This window comes from Crocodylus porosus, unplaced genomic scaffold (assembly GCF_001723895.1).
Source record: "Crocodylus porosus isolate Cpor-Errol unplaced genomic scaffold, CroPor_comp1, whole genome shotgun sequence".
NCBI classification, from domain to species: Eukaryota; Metazoa; Chordata; order Crocodylia; family Crocodylidae; genus Crocodylus; species Crocodylus porosus.
Window position 1 is genome coordinate 4,290,506 of NW_017728933.1, and position 25,787 is coordinate 4,316,292.

A 25,787-nucleotide genomic window follows, 5' to 3' on the forward strand; every position below is an offset into this window, starting at 1 on the left:
CTCATAACTGTCAGCACATAATTGTAAACAGGAAAACCTCCTCTAGCCAGTTTTGTTTTCTGGGGCAGTCCCCGAGGGACTGGTTCTGAGCCATTGCTCTTTCACATTTTTATCCATGGCCTAGGAGATCATTATTGATAAGGTTTGCAGGGGACCCAGAAATTGTGGGTAAGTGATAAATAATGAATGGGACCGTTCAGTTATACAGAATAAGCTGGACTTCTGGGTAAACTAGGTGCAGCAAACAATGCACATGTTACACGTACAGCCAAGTGTTGAGGCAAGACATCTAGGAATAAGGACTGTTGGGCGTTCTTACACAGAGGAAACAATTACCCTGCAAAGGAAAAAATAATGAGGGAAATTGACCACTGAAACAATTGACCAGGGCTTGTGGTGGATTCCATTATTGGGAATTTTTGAGGGATGCTTAGAGGTTTTTCTAATTGCTGTCCTCTTGTTCAAGCAGGAGTTAATTCAAAGAAGTTCTGTGGCTGTTAAAGAGGTCAGAATCGATTCTCACAGGGGTCCTTTTCGGCCTTATAATCTAGGAAGCTGTTACAGAATTTGAAAGACAGCTGAAATGTGAGAAGCAACCCATCAAAAAATCCAGATGAGGGGGCAGATTTGGCTGCCTTTTGATATTTACTCAGATGTAGAACTTTTACCAACTGCCCCATTAAAGTATCTTTATAATTGTTTGATGTTAACAAATTTCAGCAGTGACTGGAAGGAGAAAAATTTATTTCTTCAGCAGACCTGCAAGATTCAGAAATAAGTATAAACCTACCTGCATCCCATCTTTGTAGGTGCTGAAGACACTGACCTAGGTGGAACTTTTTTCTGCTCGAACGTATGGTATTGTGGTTCTACTATTTCCAGCATTGTCAGTCATTTGATTTTTGGAGTTGAAATTTTGAATAGAGAGACCTGGAAAACGGTGGTGTTCTTGGCACATGTGATTCACGTCACATGCTGCTAATGTGCACATTTTGCACAAGGGGAAAGTGAAGAGTTTGCTCTTTTCTTAAAAAGTTTGTAGAGACAGATTAATAAATGGGGTGGGTAGTCTGGGACTCTGCAGAGGCACTTCCTTGAAGGCAGGGCCAAGGGAGAAAAAGGTGAAAGTAACTGGAAATAGCTGAGCAGTGTTTTTGTTTTGTTTTCAGGCACCCCTACCTTGAAGCCAGTCTCTCTGCTGAGAAAATGTGAAGCAACAGATTCTCCCCTTGAGCCGGATACTTCTACCCCCATGAAAAAGAAGAAGGGATGGCCAAAAGGCAAAAGCCGCAAGCCAGTCCACTGGAAGAAAAGACCTGGTCGGAAACCAGGGCTTAAACTGAACCAGGAGAAGGTGCCAGCCTCTGCCGAGGATGAAGGAGTTGATGCAGTGGTAACTGATTCAAAACCAGGGCGCAAACCCAAGATGCAGGAGAAGGAAGAGCCTGTTGAACAAAAAGAAGAGCTGCCCCTTGCTGAGGAGAGGAAGGAGGAGGACGTGCACATGGAAGCAGAAGAGGTGGGAGAGGGAGAGGAGGAAGATACAACAAGCAGTGAAGTGAGAGCAGTTTCTCCTGTGGACAGCAGCAGTCCAGCACCAGAAGTCAAAGAGCCTGAGATAGAGGAAGAAGTAGAGGAAAAGCCACGGGTATCGGAAGAGCAAAGGCAATCAGAGGAGGAGCAGCAAGAAGCAGAAGAGCCTGAGCATGATCACGAGGAAGAGGATGATGTTGCAGAGGTGATAAATCAAAATGAAGACCATGATGCCGATGATGAAGATGATGCTCACCTGGAGTCTGCGAAGAAGAAAGAATTGGAGGAACAGCCTGTTGGGGATGGGGTGAAAGAGGAGCCTGATGTTCAGGAGTCTTTTTTAGAAGCAAACCTACAGAGCAGTAGGGAAGATGCAAAGGGCAAAAATGAGGCCGAGGCAGATTCTGAGGAAGAGCAGGCTTCTCATGAGACCTCAGGAGGCTCAGAGCATGTTCCTGGCTCCGAGGACGATCATGAAGAAGAGCAAAACAATAAAGAAGGGTTAATTGAACTAAAAGAAGAGGAAGAGATTCCTCACAGTGAGCTAGACCTAGAAACGGTCCAAGCAGTCCAGTCTCTGACGCAGGAAGAAAGCAACGAGCATGACGTGGCCTACCAGGACTGCGAGGAAACGCTAGCTGCTTGTCAGACCCTGCAGAGCTACACCCAGGCAGACGAGGACCCTCAGATCTCCATGGTGGAGGATTGTCATGCCTCGGAGCACAACAGTCCGATATCTTCTGTCCAGTCCCACCCGAGCCAGTCTGTGCGCTCTGTCAGCAGCCCCAACGTGCCTGCCCTGGAGAGTGGTTACACCCAGATAAGCCCTGAACAAGGATCCCTGTCCGCACCCTCTATGCAGAACATGGAGACCAGCCCCATGATGGATGTGCCTTCTGTATCAGACCACTCTCAGCAGGTGGTGGATAGTGGCTTCAGTGACCTTGGCAGCATTGAGAGCACCACGGAGAACTATGAGAACCCCAGCAGTTACGACTCCACCATGGGAGGTAGCATTTGTGGAAACAACTCTTCCCAGAGCAGCTGCTCATACGGAGGACTCTCTTCCTCCAGCAGCCTCACTCAGAACAGTTGTGTTGTCACTCAGCAGATGGCAAACATTGGCAACAGTTGCAGCATGATGCAGCAGAGCACTGTCCAGCCTGCAGCCAACTGCAACATCAAGTCGCCTCAGAGCTGCGTGGTGGAAAGGCCTCCGAGCAACCAGCAACCAGCACCCCAGCAGCCGCAGCAGCAGCCGCAGTCACAACAGCCTCAGCCCCCACCTCCCCCACAGCAGCAGCCTCCACTGTCTCAGTGTAGCATGAATAACAGCTTCACCCCAGCACCGATGATCATGGAAATCCCGGAGTCGGGAAGCGCCAGCAACATCAGTATCTACGAGAGGATTCCGGGGGATTTTGGGGCCGGGGGCTACTCGCAGCCATCAGCCACATTCAGTTTAGCCAAGTTGCAGCAGCTAACAAATACCATTATGGACCCTCATGCCATGCCTTATAGCCATTCTCCTGCTGTGACTTCCTATGCAACCAGTGTTTCTTTGTCCAACACAGGATTGGCCCAGCTAGCTCCATCTCACCCATTAGCTGGGACACCGCAAGCACAAGACACCATGACCCCCCCACCAAACCTGGCATCCCCCACCATGAACCTCACGTCACCCTTGCTCCAGTGTAATATGTCCGCTACCAACATTGGTATCCCTCACACACAGAGGTTGCAGGGGCAGATGCCAGTCAAGGGGCACATTTCCATTCGCTCCAAATCGGCACCACTGCCCTCTGCAACTGCACACCAGCAGCAGCTGTACGGGCGCAGCCCGCCAGCAGTCGCCATGCAGGCTGGGCCCCGGGCACTGGCTGTTCAGCGGGGTATGAACATGGGGGTTAACTTGATGCCAACCACCCCGTACAATGTCAACTCCATGAATATGAACCTGAATGCCATGAACAGCTACCGAATGACACAACCCATGATGAACAGCAGTTACCATAGTAACCCTGCCTACATGAACCAGACAGCACAGTATCCTATGCAGATGCAGATGGGGATGATGGGGAGCCAGGCCTATACCCAGCAGCCTATGCAGCCAAACCCTCATGGAAACATGATGTACACTGGCCCCTCCCATCACAGCTACATGAATGCTGCTGGGGTTCCCAAGCAGTCACTCAATGGACCGTACATGAGAAGATGAGCGAGATGAACTTGCAACCTAAAAACTTAAATATATATAAATAAAGGAACCTTTTATACTGACGAACCAGAGAAAACGGACCTTTTTCCAGTTAAAATATTGCTGTAGATATAGAGGGTTTTTCTTTGGTTTATTTTATTTTTTAGGAAGCCTGGTCTTTTATTCTTTTTGTTCGTTTGTTGTTTATTTTTTTCCGTTTTGTTTTGTTTTGGGTTTTTCTTTCCTTCACAATCCTGAAACATTTTACAGCTGAAATCATTTAAAGCTGGTTCGGGGGGGGGGGGCGGAAACGTGCACAAAAATCTATTCATAGTTTTTAAAAAAAGAGCCTTACTTTGCTGACCACACGGACAGAACATGTGTAACAGTGAAATCGTCTTTTTAAATTGTATTCTCGAACCTATGTTCCTCTCCCCGCCCTGCACCCTACTGCGCGCGACTCCCCGTGCTGCAGTCCTGTAAAATGTCTGACACCTCAACGGGTCTTGAAACCCTTCCCTCCGCTCCCCGCCTAGCATCCCCTACTTCAGTCCAGCAGGAGGCACTTACGGGAGACTCGGAAGGGGACGTGGAGGACAGCAGAAGCTTTTAATCTCAGTGAGGCAGGAACATTTCTCAGCTTTAACCTCCCTAGCTCCCTCACCCCTCCGTACAATTTGGAATATATAAACCATATATGTAAACAATAAATTCTTTCCACATGGATATCTTTGTAGGTGAGTTAATTGAAAAAAAGGAATCTCTATGTTTCATTCTGAAAGTACGATGTAACTTTTAATATGTGCCCATCCAGAACCCACAGACGCACGCCCACGTTGTTGGTCTAAAGTAGCATAAGCATATCACAGGAGAGCTGTGTGCACCCTCAGGCAGTTGCTAAAAAGATAAGAGGCCAGGTACTGTGCATCAGAAACAGGAGGAGAATGACTACAGGCTTGTGTGTTGACAACCTGCAAATCAGCTGTAGCGCTGAGATCCCAATCTCTGCCTTAGTATGTACTTTGAAATGCTGAGGGTCTTGGTTCTGAGCCTTTGAGTCTGGCTGGGCTCAAAGGCAGCCGTTTCCAGGGATCTGCCTCCAAGTTCCTTTGCTTATGTAATCTTGGAAGATGAAGTGTATGTTTTAAGCGTCTTGACAAGAAACCTACGGTGTCCTTGCCCACTGTTCCGTTTCTGGCACATGCGGTGCGGGGTGGAAATGCTAGATGTGCTCTTCTTCCAGGGAAGTCATGGTGTTAAAATAGGCACGTCCCTGCTTTCACACCATCCTTGGAGAATTTCCCAGGAAGCTCATTCCCTGTAAGGCAGCGTGTGGGAAATGAAGGGCAATTCAGGCCCCCTCCATTAAGGGAGGAAGCGAGGGCAAGGCAATCGCACCATGGTGGGACCAAGACGGCGGGATTTTGCAGCGTCTTGGTCCGCATCCCATGCTCCATTCTCTTCCTGCTACACCGCTCTGGGACAGTGTAAGGGACGCTGCACCTTTTGGCTCATCATCGAAGGCAAAAAAAGAAAGGGACAGCATCACTGACCCTTTCTTGGGAAGCTCTCTCTAGCTGTATATTCTGTAGGGATACCGATGCAAAAATAGGACTAATTCGTTGTAAAAAATGTCAAAGTCCAGATGACAGTTGGGGTTTCTTCAGATGCACTAAAATGGACCTTCCTCCAGTAACTGCTGGTGTATATGGCAGAATTCTAAGGACTTCCACTTCTTGTTTCTCTTAGTTTTGAGCATGTGTGAGGCTGTGTAGGACCCCATTTCTCTGTATATACTATTCCAGTTCCAGATCATCCATGTAGAAAGCACACAGTGCTGCCCTCTCCTTCCTAGATCTTCAGCTGTGTCCTTGCTTCCTGGTTACAGGCGGGTGTGGGGCGGGGGGGACGGGACAGGTCGAGTTCCAGACAGGAGGAGAAGCTGTTGAAATGAGGGCCGTGAATTTAGTTTGTTTGCTGTTCTGTTTGGTTTGGTTTTTGTATGGGTTTTTTTTTTTTGTTTTGTTTTGTTTTTTGGTTTTTTTTTTATCAATCGGGCAGCTCCCTTTTCCACAAGCCTTTGTGACTGTAGAACTATTGTAGAAAAAAAAATGTTCTTTTCTATATTATAAAAAGAAATTATCCAACGCAGTAATATTGGTACCTACCATTTTTTCACTTCTGTTTAAAAAAAAAATGTATTTTTAGCAAGATAACTTGGGTAATCTTCTAAAAGAAATTAAAAAAAAAAACTCACTGTTAGTGACTTTGATGCCTTTTAAAATAAGAGCTTTTTCATTTCATTCCATCTTTAAAATTTTTTATCTTTGTTGTAGAATATTAAAAACTATTTTAAGAAAGATAAAAATTCTCTTTAAAGAGATCTCTAGAGTGTGTGAATAGAGCTCCAGATGCCTCTAAAAGCCGCATGTACAAATGAAGCTAAGTCTATTCCTGTCTGTTTATATTTGCTTTTCCTGTTTTGTAACCTCTTTGTACTTTGTTCATGGTGACTTGTAAGCTAAGGGGAAGGGGTGCCTAGATGCCTTTGTAACTCTCCATGTCATGCGCTCCTGGCCGGTTGGTCTCCCTTCCTCTCCTTGTATGTAATATCACTTTTTTTTCCCTTTCTAGCAAGTACTTTCAAAAGAACTCTGTACATTTTAACATAAAAAATAAATTATGTTGAGCCATTTTGGATGTCTGTCGTGCATGTGGAATTTTTACTTCCTTCTCGGCGTGGAAAACCGAATCCTGCCACTGCTCTCGGGGACCAGCAAGTGCGATTCCCTCGCGTGAAGGCCCACTGATCCAGAAGAGGTGCAGTATCTTAGGGAAACACTGTCCTGGAAACTAGTTGCAGAATACTCTGCCCATAGCTTTAGCAATTTGTGAAGCATGTGGGCTGCTTTAGGAAATCACTCCCGCTCTCAGAGTCTCTACTACGAAGCGCCCACAAGCAAGTCAAGTTTGAAAACAGCTGTGGCCAACCTGCTATAATATATAATATAATTAGGTAATAATTATATACATATGAGTGTGTGTGTGTATACATACATTTATTTTCATATATATGTGTATATATACACACACACACACATTTATCTGACCTTTATTTATACACATGCATGCACACACAATTATATATGCATATATGTATGTATGTGTGTGTATAAATATTTTTTGTTCCCTCTGACAGAAAGACCACATTGGGAATCATGTCTTAATCCTATAAATTACTTAGGCCTAATATATGAAAACAGTTGTAACACTGATGTTGTCTAGGCAAGACATTGGATTATACACGCATTAATTTTGTCTTTGATTTATGCTGACAAAGTGGATATGGAAACTAGAGATTTTGGTCAGCAAACCACTGCAGAGTACACTGACCACAAAAGTTTATCAAGGCAGAAAAAGATTAGTCCAATACTATTGATTCTTAAACAAATGACTATATTAATGGGTTTGGCTACCGGAAAGAAAGGATTCTGCACGTGAGCACGCTGCAGTCCTATGGAGCTGTTAAGACACTAGATGGAAGCCAAGTTACAGTGACTTTGTGAGATTACCTGGATGAAATTTTCATTCTAAACGTAGCAAATAATTTAACTGTTTATTAGGATTTTTGCCTAGCTTCACAAGCAGACTTTTATTAATTGGTTCAGAGTCGGGACATTCAGTGTGAAGATATTTCTGCTGGCAAGTTGTTAATGGACAATTTGCTACTTCTTGCAAGTGGTGTATTCCTGGTGGTCTATGCAGGTGTATGCCTGGTGGTCTATGGCATGATTCTGGATTCTGACTGCATAAGCACAGCGTAGAAAGATCTCAGATTGCAAGATAGGTACCCAAAGATTTCTACTGGAAACCTTTCCATAGACATTTTCACAGGTTTATCTTCCACAAAAACAAATCTCATGTGTAAGCACTTGTGGAAAATGAATAAAGAGGGCCCTGAGGGCGAGTAAAATATCTATATTTTTGTTTTTATTCAAACAGATGTTCAAGTATACTCTCCAGTGTCTGCACAGGAACACATACATGCTGATTTGTGTGAGATTAGGCCATTGTACTCCCCCTGAGGTCAGATCGTTAGTCTTTAAACTCAATACGGTTGTTGTCTTTGAGGCAGTTATATTTTTCAGACCTAAAGAGACGAGTTAATAAAGATACAGTTGGAAACTAATCTAATAGAACACTCCAGGATGATTTGTTCATTTTCTTCAAGCAGTTTTAGGTTATTCAACCATACAGTAAGGTTTGAGACGGGGTGACCTGAGATAAGGGTTCTCACAGCTTTCAGTAATCACTTGTGCATGATACTTCAGCAATGTTACAGGAAAGGTCTGTTAGGATTGTGTGTGTTTCTGTCTGTCTGTCTGTCTGTCCATGTGTGCCCATCCCAGTAGTATTGCTAGATTTTTAAGGTAGAAAGAGCCATTTCATTCTAAAATTTTATTTGTAGTCATAGATATTGTTCTAAAAAAAATAGCCCTTAAAAGAAACATTTCAGACTTTGTCCCCAGCCCGTGTCAAGTATTTTAACAAATTGTTTTCTCCCCTTTTGAGTTAGGTACAAAATTCTCTGCTTTTTAAGAATATCTGGGTTTATCTGTATTTAAGTAATGATGGCCTTTCCCTCTGTATGCTACATAGCCTGTGCATTCACAGAGTTGATAATTTGACCATTAAAATGTGCTTGGGTTGAATGGCAGTTTACAAAGGACTGTACCTGAGAGCATTTTTATTTGCTGCCAGATTAAAAAAATACTCACTTCGAGGGTTCAATGTAAAATCTAAAAATAAAGTAGATTATCAGTTGAGGACACTGTGTTTGTCCTCCAGTGACCACTGTGGCTTTCATTTCATGAATTAAATGTGATGAGCAATTAGGCCAGAACATGGTTCATTTGCACTAGTAGGTGTTTGAAATTAAAATGGCCCAGGTAAATGTCTCTTCTGTAAATGCATCACTTATTGCAAATCACGCATACAGTTACATTTAAGTAAAGGGTTTGTAACATAAACCGAATGAAGAAAGCAGTCCTGCATCCTTTTCTTCTGCTTTCCTTGTGCCCAGGTATTGCAACATACATTGGTACTTAGAGCTGTACGTCTCATCTTATGAGACCCTGCAATATTTAATGGCAAAAGGGGTTTAATTGCTACAAAGGGGTGAGCAGGATCAGTGTTAATGGTAAATTTAAATTAAGCTTCTTGAGCATCTCCCAGTCTTAAGGTGGTTGAGTCGATTCCAAAAGAGAAAAGCACATATCTAGATTTGACATAATAGATGGCAGAAATTTTGGGCGCATGCAGCTTTGTGTGTGTGGGTAGCTTTAAAATGGGATTATGAAAATGTGTGTTTCCAAAATGAATGATTTGATAAGCAGTAACTGCAAGTTAGGAAATGTTTAAAAAGTAGCATTTGCTCCAATAGGTTGTGGTGTCTTCTGTCTGTAAGTAGTTTTGAATATTGTTATGATGGACTCTAATCTAAGTGGACTCCTTGTTAACTTGATAATAAGTGCATTCAGGGACCCTGGGAGCCAGGAAAACAGGGAGTGAGAGCTGGACGTTTCCCCAAAGCAACCGTTCCTTAAAAAGCCTTGAAATACAACTGATTAATCAAATCCATTAGGGAGCAAAGACGGAAAGACTTTTCAGAATTGCGCATGGGACATGGAGCTTAAATCAGATACTAATACGCGGTGCAAAGCGTGTTAGTATAGAGCTCCACTGGAGTGATCAACTGGCTGTGCAGACCTTTTGGATTGCCAAATTGAAAATGTATGCTGTGGGGATGGTCAGAGACCCTGTGTGAGGTTGATAGATTTGCTCTGAATTACTTTGGTATGTGGAGCAAACCCACCATTTCCAGCTCTCAATAAGGAGACGGGAGGCAGCTTGCAACGCACTCTGGTGTACAAACTTCAACCCAGGGGATAAGTAGCGTGGCTTTGAAAGAGGCTAATCGAAGGGAAGAATGGTCTTAAAAGGGGCTGAGAGCTCTCAAGTCTCATCAGTAAAATAATTACAGGAAGACTTAACGAATGAAACCATCCTAATTAGGTTCCCAACTTTGGGAAAGAGTTCTCTGCTGAGGTCCTGCCATCATCACAACTGGCAATAACAGATAGATGGAGTCTGAAAAACCTTTAGCAACTAAGGTGTGGCCTGCAGCATTTTTTATCTTCACAGCATGTCCAGCAGGATAATTTAGGTTAAAAATAACAGTCTGAAACAGCTGAGAAGATAAAAATCCTCTTGTCTCTGATGCAGGACTTGGCCATTTCATTGCCTATACAGCTCCCCCAAGCTGCGGGGTCCATCATGGTTACAAATCCAACCTTTGCACAGCCTCTTGCAGACACAGCACTGGATTTTTGCCACCTCTTCCTTTCTCCAGCAAGTGGGTTTTTTTCCAAGGAGAAGCAAAAAAAAAACCAGCCTCATTTTTGGCTTTTCTAAAGAGTTCCCCTATCTATATTCCACCTGTTGTCTTTTGGATTGTAAGCTGCATAGGGCTGTGGCTGTTTTCTTGTTGATTGCTCACCTTGTGCCCATGGCCATGGGATCCTGGTTTCTAATCAAGTCCCTTGATGTTATTACAATGCAAAAATCCCAGAAATTTTGTTTTGGGTGGAACAGTGGTAAAGTTTTATTTTGAGGGTGAGCAGGACTATTCCTAAGCAGCCCTTTATCCTGAGGACATGTGCACATGAACTGTTTTCTGCACTTGTGCAGCAAAAAGCAGGAGGTTTGCCTCGGTTTTTCCTCCAGCCCACTCTGTGCTGCTCCTCTTAACTACCTTGGAAGCAGGCAGCTGAATGGTTCAGTCCAGGTCCAGCAGAAGTTCATGCTCTACGCCGTTTCTCACTGGTCCATATACTCCGGGTGCAGCTTCCTGGAGGGCAGGATAGGGAGTGACTTAGAGTTACTGGCAAGCCCATCTCCAAATTCTCCCACCCTTCCCCTCACTAGTCCTTGTCAACAGATGGCATAGCAAGGACTGGCAAGGAGAGAGCTGCCCCTCGCAAACAGTAGCTCCTCCAAGCCCCCTGCTGCCAGACCAGGTGCTGGAGCCTGGAGGAAATTCTCCAGTTCACATGATGCAAAGCTTCCTATCTGGAATGAGAAGCCTGCCCCACTGGGGAGCGCAGGAAAGGGCTGGGGTGTGATGATGGGATTGGTTCAAGCGGAGCTGAGAGCACGGTGAGTCGTATCACGGTGCCAAGCCAGAGGCTCCAACCCCAGCCACTGGTGACCCAGAGGAGCGATTGGTGAATGCGCCGTTCCCCGAGAGAACTGGAAGAACCGAGTGTGCAGCCAGGGCTGGTCACAGCGCTTGAACTGCTGGACTCCATCCCCAGTTAGAGGGGAGGGGTGGACTGAACCTGTGACTGGTCAGGCAGTTCCCAGAGATGAGGCTGCTGCGAGGGCAGATTCCCAGAGCAAAACAGTTCTCTGAAGTCATGCTGGTGTCACCTCTTGATAAGTTTCTGGTGCACAGCCTGAGCCAACAAGATATCACAGGAAGGCTGCAGGAGCCTGGTTTTCCTAGGATTTCTGTGAGAAAGTGAGAACTGACTTAGGCTGAACCAAATTTCTGCGCTGGGCCAGGGGTGACAGCAGGGCAAGGAGCTCTGGTCACCAAGTCCAAAGGCAAATGAAAGTGCCAGCAAGAAACCGCTGGCCCCACGGCCACTCCTTGTGCAATCCCTCAGCTTCTTGGGTGTTTTCCCCCAGCCCTGACTGTGAGCCAAGCACTGTGCCCAGTAGGATGAGGTGAGGCTTGGGATGAGAAATGAGGCTGGAAGATGAGTGTCATTTGTCTCTGGATGTCCTGCCTCCTGGGCCTGTTCTGTGGCCTTGCTCGAGGCCAGTCCAGCTGTGGCTCTGCTGGAGCCTTGTCAGCGCATCTGGGGACAGATGGGGAGTATTGACAGCTTATGGTTGACATCTTGGTGGTGCTCAAAGGTCCAGTGACAATCAGCCCTGTGGGCAGGGGTACGTCCAGAACAGCACTGATCCCTGGGCACATGGACCAGCTGTTTTGTGTTGTTTTGTTTTTTAGGTGACTTGCTTGCCCCTCTGTGGTTGGAGAAGTGTATGAAGCAGCTGCCGAGGGGACTGAACGTTGTCTGTGCAGTAGTGCCAGGATGTGAGCCGTCTACATGGACTGTTTGTATCTGACACCAACATGTGGGCACTGAAATACCAAGCATTTAATGAAGCATTGTGTGGAACATGGTAGTTACTTAGTTCATTCAGTAAGTGCTGGAAAGCATAGTAGTAAGAACTTTATTTCCTGGAAAACTGTTTGCCATCACAACATTAGCAGATGCAGTAATTGTAGGGGTGGGTAGACATGGTCCATGGTTCTCACAGGCATTGCCTCCATGTAAGGGTTATTAGAAAACAAAAATTCCCTGGGCTTGATTGCAAGCATTGGTGGGCAAGGTTTGCAATAACAGGAACTGCAAGGACATTGCCAGCCAGAACCAAAACGCCTGCTTCTTGTCCACATGAGTGATCCAGGGCTGAAAAGTGGTAATAAATAAAGCTGGCTCAGAAGGGAAATGAATGGGATATTTCATAGAAAAACAATTAGAGAAGCCAGACAGTAGTGCCAGGACCACATTAGTCATTCATCGGGTTGAGCTTGGCTTTGTGGGCAGCACTTACTGGGGGAATATTTCTACGCAAGCTGCTGTCATATTTAGTGTGCACACCCCTGCATGCCCTGGCTGGAAGTAGCACAGACCTTTGCTGGGAACCACCCCATGCAATGCCAATGGTGTTTACACATGGCTCTCGTCTGGAAACGCTTCTCTCTGCCGTGCCTGGCTTGTTGGCATTGGGATTACTTTTTTCTCGCTCTGGCTCTTGAAATGGGGAAGCCTTGGGGCTGGTAAGGATCGCTAGCTCTGTCACCCAGCAACCAGGGCTCCTCCGTCTCTGGCTTCAGACTGATGTGTGAGAGCTCTTCAGTGAGCTTGCCAGCCTCAAGGGCTCCAAGAACAGCAGTAATGCATGGCTTTCCCCTTTGCTAGCCCTTCCCCAAAGAGGGCGCACAAAGCACTTTGCAAACGTCTGCTAAGGGCGCTGAGGTGCCCCCTCCCTGCTGCCTCAGCTTGAGGCAGGATTGTGATGTTCCCGTTTCTGGAATGGGGACCTGAGGCAAAGAGGGATGTCACTGGGGCCAATGAAGAGCCAAGAGCTTGATCTCGTGGTTTCTGCACAAGTCAAGGAGCATGATGGGGCTAGGGGAGTGGTTCTTTCCCATTCTCTATTGTCATCAGTATTTTGGGGTTTTTTGGAAGCACAGCTGGGAGCTGAGCATGACAAGAAAGACGTGAAGAGGCCCTTGAAGACTCATAAAATACCCTGGAGCAGTGCCACATGTGTGTACAGGGACTGCCATCCCAGTCACCAGTGGCTTGTCCAGTCTCTGCGGTAGGCAGCCCCAGCGGTGCTGGAAGGAGCTGCAGTCTGTGGTCATGCAATCACCCATCAGTAAGGTAAGAGATGCGGATCGGGACAGCCGCATTTGTTCATGTCGTCCCAAGGTTTCTCATCCTCCCTCTAAATGTGCAACCTTCCTTGAGCCCTGGTACCTGCTGGTAGCAAGTTCTATGGGCAGGCTGAGTTTGAAATACTGTTTCCTTCTGTGTTTTAAACAGGCTGTCTATCAAACTCATTACATGCTGCTGTCTGCTTGTCCTGAGGAGGTGAACAAGCCATCCCCACCCTGGCAGCCTCATGGGGCGAGGATCAGGAGAGCCCAGAGTCATGGGACTCCACGAGCAAGAACAGAGCTGGAGCAGCTAAGGGTGGGCTGTGCAGGGAGAAGGGGACTGGCGCCTTGCCTCGCTGGGAAGCATGAACTCTAAGGGCAGAAGGGATGCAGGTAAGTGGGCAGGATGAGGGGTTGGGAGGGGGAGGACTGTGATCCAGAGGCTGGGGTGAAGGGGGAGAGAAAGCATTGGCAGAGGGTGGCAGGTTTGCCCGAGCTGAGCTCCACAGGAGGAGCCTGGATGCTTGGCTCCTTGGGTCATGCCAGGTCACTCAGGCTCCTGCCAGCAATGTTGTGAATGGTGCAGGCTGTCTCGTGTAGAGTAGGGGCACAATGGTGCCGGGCCCCTGGGATGAGGTGCAGCAGCCAACGGCCCTGGAAAGGGAGATGCAAAATCCAAAGCTTTCTAGGGAATTTCTGGCCTTGACCAAGTGCTGGTGAATGGGAGCAGCATCCTTCCCCAGAGCCCAGCTTTGCCTTTGCCCCATTGTTGTGGCTGCAGAGGTGTCCGCAGAGGCATGCTTGCCTTGACTCCTGCCCTGAGCCGGGGGGCCTGGCTGTCACGGCCGGGAGAGGCTTTGGGCCTTTTCCTTGCAGCAGCTCCGGGAGCACGTCCCAGCACCGGGAGCCGGCTCTGCAGCTGCAGCAATGTGATGAGTGTGCATAACGAGCCAGCCCCGGGAGAGGCTGTGCGCGCACAGCCTGCTGCCGCCGCGTCATCCATCACTCCCTGGTTGTTTGCCAGTTAAGGAAGAGCCGAGGACAAGCACTACAGAGAAAAATCTGGAGTTTCATGGTTCTGACATCAGCACTTTGTGCCTTGGCTACTGCTGAGTCTCCACCAGGCTATTTCTGTCCATGCTCAGACATGACCCCCTTCCCCGCATTCACACAGCCATCTTCTCCATGTGCTAGGAGTGCTTCAAGTGCACCTGTGCCACCGGGCTGGGAGCTCAGCAGGTCCACAGTGGGACTCATGCTCTGTTTCCAGCTGAACCCAGCTAAGGTGACTTTCTGGATCAGTGACTGTGGAGTGGTGCATTATGGGCTGCTCAGTAATCAATATTCCTGTCCACATTGCTGCTGTCATGTGAGAGGGAGCTGGGTAGTGGGACCCGAGGTGTGGGAGGCAGCCCAGCTTCACGGTGCTCTTTGCGTTCCTGCATTCTTGCTGGGAGCAGCAGCAACCTGCCCAGCCACCCCACAGGCAGGGACAGAGTGAGCCAGTGCATTGCTAGGTGCAGCCCAAGCTCCCCCTCCATACGGCTGGGCCTAGGGGAGACAGCAGCTGCTGCTGCAGCAATTCCACGCTCCCCCTCTCACTTTATGTGGCTTACAGGAAGCAGCTGCTGCTAACGCAGGGACACGCCAGAGCCGCTTGCTAAGCACGCCAGGCACTGAGTCGATAAGAGACTAATCAGCGCCACTTGCCTTCTGCAAAAGGCTCCTGCATCCTTGCAGTCACCGGTAGGTGCTTTGCTCAGCCCCCACTCCCAGGCTGGCCCTGCACAGGCAGCTGTGCTAAGGGCCCCAGCCTGGAGCTCTGGAGGAGGCTGGTTGTGCCTGGTTAGCTCTGGCTTGCTGAGGACTCCAGAGCAGCTGCTGTGGGCTCTGGGGATGCTGTGGCACCTACCCCGAAGCCAAAAGAAGCCTCTACACCCAGCCCCCACCCCTCCTCTGTGCCCAGATCAGGAGCAATGGCCTGGACCATCCATTTAAAGCCTGAAGAATTCTTGTCTCCTGGCCTAGTCTGGTTCCCTGCTGTGTTTGGAGAGCTGCTTGCTCCTGCCTGGTCCTGGGGCTGGCTTCCTCATGTAGCACTGACCATCCTTCACCCCATGCTCCAGGCTTTCCCGGGCTGCTCCTGTGGCTAGGGAAGTTAAGGGAGAGCTGACACGGTTGGGCTGCAGACCCAGCATTGCCAGCCTGGAGCTCAACACCTATGGCCCAGGCTCTAGCATGGCCAGAGGTTGCATTTCTTTCCCATTATTCCTGGGCTGCCGGTTCACTCTCACAGTTTTTAGGTTTTTCTCTGCAGCCGTGGGAGCTAGAAGTTCTTGTGCATTATCAGAGGAGAAACTGAGGCTCTCTTGCCTCCTCTCAAGTGCAGGAGGTACGGCTGCAAGGATACGTGATAACCTGCGAGGCTGGTGATGGAGACGGGTGACCCTAGATTCCCAGCCAGACCTCGGCCATCCCTTCGGTGTGCAACACATCTTTCTCCTTCGCATCGCCAGAAGAGATGAGAAGTCCAGCATCCCTAATGTCATGGGTCACAATAGCTTTGATGGGGCGGCAGCTGAGCATCCTGACTTAGGTGAGCTGATGTCATGGCAGCATGGCAGGGTTTTGCTTACTGTGATATGCTGCTGCACTGAGGGGCCCTGAGCTCAAGGTCCTGGCTCCTGTTTTTCCCCCCACGTGCGTTGGGAGGAGGAGGTCCCTGATGATTGGAGCACTAGGAGCCGAGGGGCAGCTCTAAGGACCAGAGCTGCAGGGTGCCTCCTGGGCTTGTTAGCCAAGGCCCAGGGTGGATTTCAGCAGCTCCCTCAAGAGGGCACAGGCTCAGGCTTTCCCCTGAACTGTGCTGCTCCTGCAGTGACAAGGGAGGGTGCAGCCTGCTCAGAGATTCCCAAGGGCTGTTTCCTGCCCGTCAGAGACATCCAGGAGTTAATTCTCCATCCTGCAGGTGAGTCAGCCTCTTACTGCAGGGCCCAGAGCCTGGTGCTGCAGGGGATGTTGTCCCTGGCTCAGGATGAGAGTGCAGGGAGGGACTGCTGCTCTCAGGAGGCTGGAATGCTTCTTCTCCAGCATTTCTAGGTGGGGAGCAAGCCGGCCTTGGGAGTTCGGGAAGCCTGATTCACAGATCCCATGGCAGACCTGTGCCCATGTGCAAGTCCTCCTGGGACTGCCTGTGATCTCCTGCTTCTCCTTCCATGAGGTCCTGGCCTCACCCAGGATGGGGCAAGGTTGCAGGTACAAGGGCTTCTGTGCACCTGACATGTTCCCCTCGTGTAAAGGTTCTCGTGTGTGTGTCCCTGCTGCGCTGCATTGCTCTGTCGCGGTGCCTGGCTTTATCTGGAATTAAGTGTGTCACTTATCCTCCCGGGCACCAGGCATGTGACACAAGCAGTGCACAGAGTGCATGTCCCATTCCTCACCATCTGCTGGACCCCCAGAAGGTTTGGCCTCCCAGGTGTCTCTGCAAGCCCCTCAGGTGAAGTTGCTCTTTCTGCTTCTAGCACTGCCGTGTGTGGAGCAAGGAAATTTGGCAGAGAAGAGGTCAGTGCAGAGAAGTGTGTCCAGCAGGGCCCAAGGCAGCAGGTATTCCGGGAGGCAGAGCCTGTGCGTTAGGATCTCGGCAGATCTCTGAAAGATCCCCATCACTCCCCGCCGGTGAGTAACATGGGATGTGTTCCACGAGTAACATGGGAAGGACTCTTGCCACACTACAGACCTGATCCCCAGGGTTTGAAGTGGGCCTGCAGGGTGTAGCAGTGGTGGTGTGTGGAGCTGGCATGGAGCAGAGGCATGGCACCAGGAACAGTGGTCAGTGGGCACATCCTGTCCCTGACTCCAAGACTGCCGCCACTCCCCCACCTCACACAGATCCTGTGCAGCAGAGACAGGGTTTTGGGCACAGGGCCGATGCAGCTGGATCCTGGGCATTGCAGGGACCATTCCTACTGCTCCGTGTTTTGCATCCTTCTACTGGGGCCTCTGCAAACCAGGAAGGGGTGGGTGACAGGGACGTGTGTGGCCCAAGGGATAGCCTGCATAGGTGGGGACCCAAGAGGCTGGGTGGGGGAAGCATAAACAGCAGGTGGCAGGTGGCAAGCAATAGGCAGAGTTGGCTGTGGAGGCAGGGGGCCAGGGCCAGGAAGAGGGAACATAACAGGTGTGTGGGAGCAGACACATCCACGACACCAGCCCCAGTGAGAAGTAAGTCACTACTGGGGGAGGCATCTAGGCCCCAAGTCAAAGAGCCCCTGTGACCTTGACCACAGGCTGATTTGGCTCAGAGACATAGCTCTCCACATGTCAGCACTTGCAGCTCAGACAGGTAAATGCAGGTGAAATGTGGGGTATAGGGCATGGGGCAGGGGCACTGACCTGCTTGGAGCTCACCCAGAGACCTTGTGCCAGAACCTAGGCTCTGCTGGGTGGCACCAAGCAGGCACAAGCCAGCTTGGGAACTGCGGTTGACTTTTCTGGTGCGGGGCTGCCAACAGGGAGATTGAGCCCAGGGTTGTTGTCTCCCATTCACAGCCAAGATCCCTCCCCTCCCCAGGCTCTCATTCAGCAGAGGCACCGTGTGGAGAAGATGCTGCTGAGCTGCACTTTGCTCTAGTACTTGGCACGTCCTTTGCAGTAGCGCCTGTTTTCCAAGCAGAGAGGCTGCCAGTCTCCCGAGCGTGAGCAGCAATTCCCCATCACGGTCCCTGAAAGGAGCCAGAATTGGAGCCCAGAGAGCAAGCAAGCGATGGGTTGCTGCTGCTGCTACTGCTGCTGCTGCACAGAGAGTGAGTGAGAGGGAGAGGATGGGAGAGACTGGAAAATGTGCCTGCATCAGCAGCACTGCAGTGGTAAAGCCATTGCCTGACTGTACAGGCTACGGTTTGCGATGCATTGCTATGGGGAGCCGAGAGGAAATGCACTGGCCCTCTCATCTCGCTGCCTCACTATTGTCATCAGGCACCAACTGCTGAGAGTTATTTTCCTTTTGGTGGTCAGCTGTCTGCATTGCCCCGATGCGGCAGGAGAGGCAGTGAGGGGGGAGCACACGGCACCAGCCACGCTTCCCGTCCCACCAGGAGGACTCTGAATGATGAGCCAGTGCGGTCGGGCTCTGCTGCAATGGTGCACAGAACCCCTGGAGCAGCCGGGCTTGGGATTATTCGTGCCTTTTCATAAAGGTGTCCTGGACTTTATCTAGCAACTAGCTGGAGGCATCAGCTGCCCTTCGGGGCTGGCAATCTGCTCCTCATCTCCCCATCGTTGCTGGTCGGGGTCACCAGTGTCCGAGGTGGGAGAAAGGACCTTCTGCGTGGGGACTGGGGGGGACTGTGCGAGGAGAACTGCAGCCCTGACCCACCATGGCTCAGGCAGCCAAACAACTGAAGAAGATTAAGGACATTGAGGCGCAGGCTCTGCAGGAGCAGAAGGAGAAGGAGGAAACCAACCGCAAACGCAGGAACCGCTCCCGGGACCGAAAGAAAAAGGTGAGAGGGGCTGGGGGCAGGCAGCTCTCCTCGGACCCCCGTGTCATCAGCTGCAGGAGCAGCCTGCCAAGCACAGAGCAACTTTGAGGGCAGGTATCTGTCATTTGCCCCGAGGGCTCCAAGGAGGGAAAGGGTGTTCAGGCAAGTCGCGTTCAGTTTGGTTCCAAATCAAGCCCTTAATTATCTGCCAGTGACAGGTTTGCTCTCCAGGGCACACGCTCTGTCTGGCCGCTGTGTGCAGGCACCTCCGAGCTCTCAGGTATACATGGGGGGCGGGGCTGTAAGTGTGCTGTGCCTCTCCCGGCTCTGCCCAGGGGCTGCCAACACCCTCGGACCCACGGAAGAGTTGCCAGGGGCCCCCAGCCAAACCTACAGCAGAAGCATGGGGACATCTTTGGGGCCCTGAGTGTCCTCTAGCACCATCTGAGGGGAAGGGGGTATTTACAGTGCAGAATCCCACACCCCCATGTCCCTCAAGGCAAAGATGTATTCAGTGGCTGGTCTTGGGCACAGTGGCAGAGAGGAAGTGTAATGAATGGATTGGGACCAGCTCCCCTGCCACCGCCGCACATGCCTCGGCAGCCAGCCCTGGCTCTGGGGACTGAGGGGCCAGGCTGCGGCTCCTCTCTGCAAAGTTGCTGTGTTTGCCGCCCGCCTTCTGCCAGGGCAGGAGCTCAGTCGGGAGATCTTTGCTGCCCCTCAGAAATGTGTTGACAGTGGGGGCCTGGGGGAAAGGGTCCAGCCCTGGGGAATCTGCCGCAGCAGTCAGAGAGGCAGCAAGGAGGGACGTGAATCCAGGAGAGGCCCCGTGGGGTCTCGTCCTGCAGAAATGAGGGGCGTTTCATTGTCCTGCTAAAATGAGGGGCAGTCGCTGGAAACCTGCTCTCTTGCTTCTTCCTGTCCAGTGGGCTGCTCAACTTCCATGGCTCCCCCACTGGCCTGCCTGCCACGCGCCTCTGGCAGCACAGTGTTGCCCAGCGGTGGGTGTTGGGAGCTGGGACTCCTGGGTTCCTCTCTTGTTTCCAGACCCCGTTTGCTTCTGTAGCTTTGGACAAATGGCTTCTTCTCTGTGTGGGTTAGGGGAGGGCGGGAAGGTCCATTTGTCCTAGCTGATGGCTGGGAGGCTGGCGAGTCTCGATAGTATGCAAAATCTATCAGCACCTTCCCAGCAGAGGTGCGTGCAGCTGCCAGGGCCTCCCATGCCTCTTGGGACAGGCTGCAGGAAGCAGGGGGTCCATGGTGCCTGAAAGCATCTAATGCCAGCCACGTAGCTGCAAGGCACTTCGCTGCCCTCTGAAGTACTCAGCAGCATGTTGGACGTCTTGTCTCTCTGTGTCCCTGTGCTCTTTTCTCCTGAACCTGTAGGCTTCTTGGGGCAGGGCTGTCTCCGTGCTGCATGCGCAGAGGCTGGCATGGCCTGCCCTGGCTTGTGCTTGGGACCCATCCACCCCATTGTGATACAGATAAATACAGGATGGCCTGACTGGGAGCAGACTCCGGCAGGGCCCTTGCAGACCCCAAGACCCAGTGCCAAGGAGTACCCCAGCTCGGTGACATGTGGCAGGGAAGCTTTCATAGTTTCATAGTAGGTAGGGTTGGAAGGGACCTGAGCAGATCATCGAGTCCTGTCTCTGTGTCAGGGGCTGTTCGTTTGGTCTGTGTGTCCTGAGGCAGGCAGGGCACAGAGTAGCCGCTGGCTGATACCATCGTGTGCCCTTGTCTGTCTCCTCAGGGAGCTGAGCATCTCTGCTATCACCCTTCCTGGGTTGCCTCCTTCCCTCCCCCTGCTGATGAGCTGGGCATGTGATTGCAGTGGAGTGAGACCGGGGTCTGGGTTGAGCGGCGCTTTGGCAGCCTCCTGCACTTTGTGCACCTTCCCCACTGCCTGGGCCAGCAAAGATTCTGGCTGCACTGTTCAGGAGCCAGCTGGGATGCTCTGACAGGCTGGTCCCAGCTGCACGCTTGGGTCAGTGTCTGCCGCTGGTGGAGTCGGACCTGGGAAGCCAGGTTTCCAGAAGCCTGTTCCTTCCCAAGTTGCCTCTGTGCTGCATGGTGAGGTGGTCACGGGCCAAGCAGCAGCACCAAGGACTTTGCCGTGGGCTCTGCTGATGGACCTTGGAACAAGTCGCACACACCTCCGTGTGCTTCAGTGTCTCACCTGGGGAAGGGGGTAACGAGCTGACCTCCTTTGTGCGGCCTCTTGGCACTGGTGGAGAGAAGTCCTTGAGGAGAGCTGGGCATTGCTGCTGTGTGTTGTGCTTTGCCTCCCCTGCGTGTGGAATGACTCCTTTTCAAGGGAGAGTTAAAGAACAGGGAAAGCTGCAAGCCAAAATGTTAGGGAAGCAACTTTTTCTTTCTGGTCCGCAGAGCCAGAAAAGGCAGCTAGGAAGATGCATGGACCCCTTGGGGCCAGGGTCCTAATCCCACGACTGTGGAGTCAAAAAGTTTCTTCTTCATGTCAAAGTGAAGTCTGCAGGATCAGGGGAAACAGGAAAGGTGTTAATCACAGCATTCAGTTGGGAGCCTTTTGACTCCCCAGTTGCCCTCATGACTGTCTCTCTGTCAAGTAACAATGAAGGATCCACACTGTTATCCAGGTCAAGTGGAGGGAGCTGAGATCTGAAAAGAGATCAGTGAGCAGTCTCGCAACACGGCCTCAGGCCCTGGCTTCAGACTCTCTTGTCCAAAAGCAGAAGAGTATTAGAGCAGCCGAGGGCTCTTCCCTTGTCTCTTAGCGCTGGCGCTCAATTGTTACCGCTGGGCCATTCTGTTTACTCTGATACGGCAGAAAGAAATCTCCTTTTGTGGGGCTGCAGAAAGGGGTCCTGGAATCTCCTTGATCTCTATAGCCCAGTTCCTCTGCAGTGTCCTTTACCTCTTCCCCCAGATGAACCTGGGCTTTTGCCCCTGCATCCTCCAGCAAAAAGCGCATGTGGAGGTGCCCACAGACTGGGTTTTGGGTTAGGGTGTAGCTGGGGCCTGCCTGGGAGGCGACTGGTGCTGACTTGTGGTTACAGGAACCTGGGCCTGAGCTGAACCCAGAATCTGGAGCTCATGGAGAGTCAGGAGCTCTGTCCCTGGTGTCCCTGCTCCTGTCCCTGGGGCAGTCCTCCCCATCAGCTCACCTCCTTTCCACCGGCAGGTCACCCTGCCCGGTACCAAAGCAGCAGTAGTTGATGCTGCAAATGCAGAGGCAGGTGCAGCTGAGAGAGGTCTCCCTGGATAGGACTCACAGCACTGCTGGTGCCAGGACACTGGGCTTGCTCCCAGCCCCTCTCCTGCATGGCCCGCTGTGCCCTCTAGGTCATGGGTAGTAGCCTGATTGTTGCCTGGCTGCTGATGGTCTGGCCTTGTCACTCAGACCCAGCAGACGGGTTGGGGAAAGCACTGCTGCATCAGCAGGAGCAGCAAGCACATGCTAGACATGACAGGCTGGGGCTGCAGGCACCTGGTGCTGGGGAGCATGGTGAGGGGTGAGCCTGGGGAGAGATGTCCTGGGAGGTAGGTGCTGGCATCTCTGGGGGGCAGTCCTTGCCATGCTAGGAGGACGTGCGTCCGGCGTGCAAGACGGGGTGAGTGTGACAGTCCCAGCACTACTCAAGGCTGCTGGGACATGGATTTGCAGGACTCTGGGGGATGATGTCACTGGCTGCTCTGCAGGACGAAGCCACCCTCCATCCTGGGCAGGCTTTATGAATACAGAGCCCGTATGTTGTGGGGCTGGGAGTGCTGGGCAGGGAGGTCTATGCAATGACTCCCTCTGACACTGTTTATGTGACCTGTCACCAAGCCCTGTGCAATGGCAATGCTATCAGGATTAGAGAGAGCATCAGTGCTCAGTCTGACTCCCTCCCCCCGGCCAAGGCCCAGGCAGGGAGCAGGCAGCTGCTGCTTGACCCAGGCAAGCTCCCATGCTCTGGGGGTAGGACTTGCGGTGGCTGCTGCGGACTCCCCTGCCGCTGCTCTCTCTATCCGGTCTCACCCGGTGCCACTTGCTGCCCTCCCCCCTGCTCTGGGTACACACTGGTTATCATGGGAGCATCTTGCTCCCTCCCTGCCTGCCATATCCAGCAGTGCCAAGGGGAGGTACTGCTCAGTACCAGGGAGGGAGGGCAGAGCATGGAGCCTGGTACCACGGTCGTGGGCAGGGTGACATTTCTGCACTGCAGCCTCCTGGCCAAACAGGGTGTTTAGGACCCATCCAGGAACAGGTGTGTAGTGCTGTGGTGTCACAGGGGGTTGGGATGCGGCGTTGCTCAGGGGTGGCAAGAAGGCTAACACCATTCCTACCTGGTGCTGTCGTAACAGAGGCCTCTGCTGCTCGTCTGCGTCCCCTCCTACACCCTTCCCAGGGCTGGGGGTGCCCAGAGGGCCCCGTCAGGACCCTACTCCTCTTACCCTCTGGCAGTGCTGGCACACATAGGGAAGGGTATGTTGGACTGGAGAACCTTGCATCTTCCCCTGTCGCTCGCTGTCTACAGGCAGCGCAGCCTGCTCAGCCCTGAAAGCAGCAGCCAAGGCCGGGAGCCTGCTCCCATGTCCTTCCCTGGCAGCCAGTGAGCACTCGCTGGAGGGAGAGTGTGCTGCTGGATGACACCAGAACAGAGCATAGGCGTCTGGCTAGGCAGGCATCAGGCACCCCCACAAAAGGCTGGGGAAGGGGCCATCAGGAGGGGCAGGTGATGCCAATCTGCATTGCTGCTCTGCAGGCTGTTAAATTATTCAGGTAGTAATGGGTTCGGACTGCGCCTGCCAGAGCAGAGGGGACTAGGCAGGGCAGGAGGGGGAGCGGCTGGAGCCTTGCAGAGGTAGAAGCCTGGCACAGGAGCCCCCACCTTGAAGCCATCCCCAAGGTGCCATTCTCCAGGGCAGCAGCATCCCAGCTCGTTTCCCCAGCTGCCACTGGGAGGCTGCTGCTGCAGAGACCTGGCAGAGCTCAGCTCGAAGGGAACCAGCTTCCCTGAGTGCTAAAATTAGAAGTTTTGTTTGAATTATGCTAATTTGGTTTAATTGCCTAAGTATGTCAAGGTTCTTCAGAAATGCATCTGCACTGGAGCTGGGAAGCAGGGGGCACGTGGCCACACTGCTGGCTTGGCATGGGTGCTCTGTCCCCCTGCATCTCTGCAGGTCTCCCTGCTTCTGGCTCCAGGCAAGCTGGTCCAGACAGCATCCTGCCCCGGCTGAGAGCAGTGACGTGAAGAGCTCCTGCAGGCATGGAGCAGCAGCTTCCGAGCGCAGCATGGAGCTTGTGGCATCCCAGGGGCCTGGAAGCATCTGACAAATGCCCCAGCAGGCTAGGCCTGCACGAAGCTCCAGAGCGCTCTGCAAAAACCTGCTCCTGCCCCAGAGCTGAGCTGGGTCGTGCTTTCAGCTGTGATGCTGCTGGTGGCAGCACAGCCCGAGCGGAGGCTGGCAGGGTCTGCTGAGTGGCTGATAGAGCTGAGCAAGAGCTGGGAATCCACTCGGGTGCTGCAGGAGTCGGGAGACTCTGTTAACTGGAGGGTATCTAAACGTTACAGCCCCCGGGCTTGCTAATGAAATGCCATTGACAACAGCAGTGAAGCACCAGGTATTTGGCAAAGTGTCTGGAGAGGCAGGAGGAGAGAGAGCAGCAGCCAGGGAACGGGCCGAGGTTTCTATATTTACACAGCGCCAGGGAGGAGCACGTGTGCGCCCATGTCCAGGGCATCACAAGGCCCGTGTCACTTCAGCAAGGCAGTGAACAGAGATGCAGGGTTTGGGACTGTGCTGCAGTGTGGCCGCAGGCCTTTGCAAGGCCACCAGGTGTGTGCCTGCATACAACAGGCTGTGCTTGCCAGGAAATGCAGAGCGTGGGGGCCCGCACCTTCTGCTGTGCATGTGGGGCCCGTTCAGCAGCCAGTCGGCGGGACCTGTGTTCTGCCCTTGGGCCCTTGCTGCCGAGACGCCTGGCACTAATGCTGGTACATCCAGCCACCCGTTCATCTGCTCCGCACAGTCCCTCATGGGGAGCACGCAGCGCTCTTCCCAGCACTGCAGATAAGCGCAAGAAAAGCAGGATCGCATTTCCCAGTGAAATCCCTTGGTAGTAGAATCCCATTGACACCCTATCGGGTGAGCTCAGGACAGCCTCCTCTTCGATGCTGACCTTGCAGCCCTCTCAAGAGCCACTTGGAATAACACCACCCTATTGTCCCTGCCCTGACATAGCTCAGGGCCACGCAGGTGCCAAGGGGCAGCTCAGCTTCACCATGTCATGACAGCATGTGTTGCTAATGGTCCCAGGAGAGGAGCACTGGCTGGCTCTCCATTGGCCTGCCTGTATGATTCCTCCGGCTGGGGTCTTATGCCACGTGTCAATGGTGAATTTGGAGGTGCATGTGGTTCCTGTGTTCAGGGAGGGGTCCCCCCTGTACCCTCTGCACAGAGGCTGTGCTGCCTGTGCAAACCCTGCAGGGCTGTCTGGCTCCCAGAAAGCCTTGCTTCACTGGTCACACACAGGTGCCTGCATCCTGGCTGAAGAAGGGGGCTCAGGGAAGGCTTCGCTGACAAAGCAAGGCTCTCCGGCCCCCCCGCCTCCAAACAGTGCCTGCATACTCCTTTGTGTTTTGGGTACCACTGCAAGCAAAGATCTTATGGCAGGCTCCCGCAGCCCCTGACCCTGGTGCCAAAGCCTCCACAGAAGTGCCCCTGCATTCTGCATCCAGGCATGCAGATCCGGCCCTGCCTGGGCCACTGGTGGATGGCTCCTGTTCTGGCAGAGCTGCAGTCTGCTGCACACGTGCCCCAGCCCTTCCTAGGCTCTCTCCACCCCATTTGCCTCTAGGGTCTCTCTGGGCTGGATTCCACGGATCGCGGTCTCGGTGACATATGGGGCGCTCTAATTATGCTACTAAACGTGAACAATCTGCAAGCTGAGCTGAGCTCGAACAGCGCAGCGCTCGGCGCTGCCAGCTGTCCTTGCCTCTCCTTGATCAGCCTCGTGCTTTGGCGATGGGAAGGCAGTGGGGTCCCCCCCACCACACTGCAGTCAGCCCTGTGGTGCAGCAAAGCC

The 25,787-nt window shown here is 51.9% G+C and overlaps 2 protein-coding genes across 11 annotated transcripts in view; both read left to right on the forward strand.

Moving 5' to 3' along the window:
- The window catches only part of KAT6A (lysine acetyltransferase 6A), a 48,059-nt gene extending 41,629 nt beyond the window's left edge, over positions 1-6,430 (forward strand). For both annotated transcript variants that reach the window (XM_019546043.1, XM_019546044.1), the window contains exon 17: positions 1,170-6,430. In XM_019546043.1, the coding sequence (XP_019401588.1) occupies positions 1,170-3,751 (2,582 nt within the window). In that variant the 3' untranslated portion in view covers positions 3,752-6,430. The remainder of the gene's footprint in view (positions 1-1,169) is intronic.
- Positions 6,431-17,860: 11,430 nt separating this feature from the next.
- ANK1 (ankyrin 1) overlaps positions 17,861-25,787 on the forward strand; it is a 47,742-nt gene continuing 39,815 nt past the window's right edge. For 3 of the 9 annotated variants that reach the window (XM_019546052.1, XM_019546054.1, XM_019546047.1), the window contains exon 1: positions 17,862-18,754. In XM_019546052.1, coding sequence (XP_019401597.1) covers positions 18,629-18,754 — 126 coding nt within the window. In that variant the 5' untranslated portion in view covers positions 17,862-18,628. Of the gene's footprint in view, positions 18,755-25,787 lie in introns of all 9 variants that reach the window. The other 6 variants (XM_019546045.1, XM_019546048.1, XM_019546046.1 and 3 more) reach the window with 4 other exon arrangements.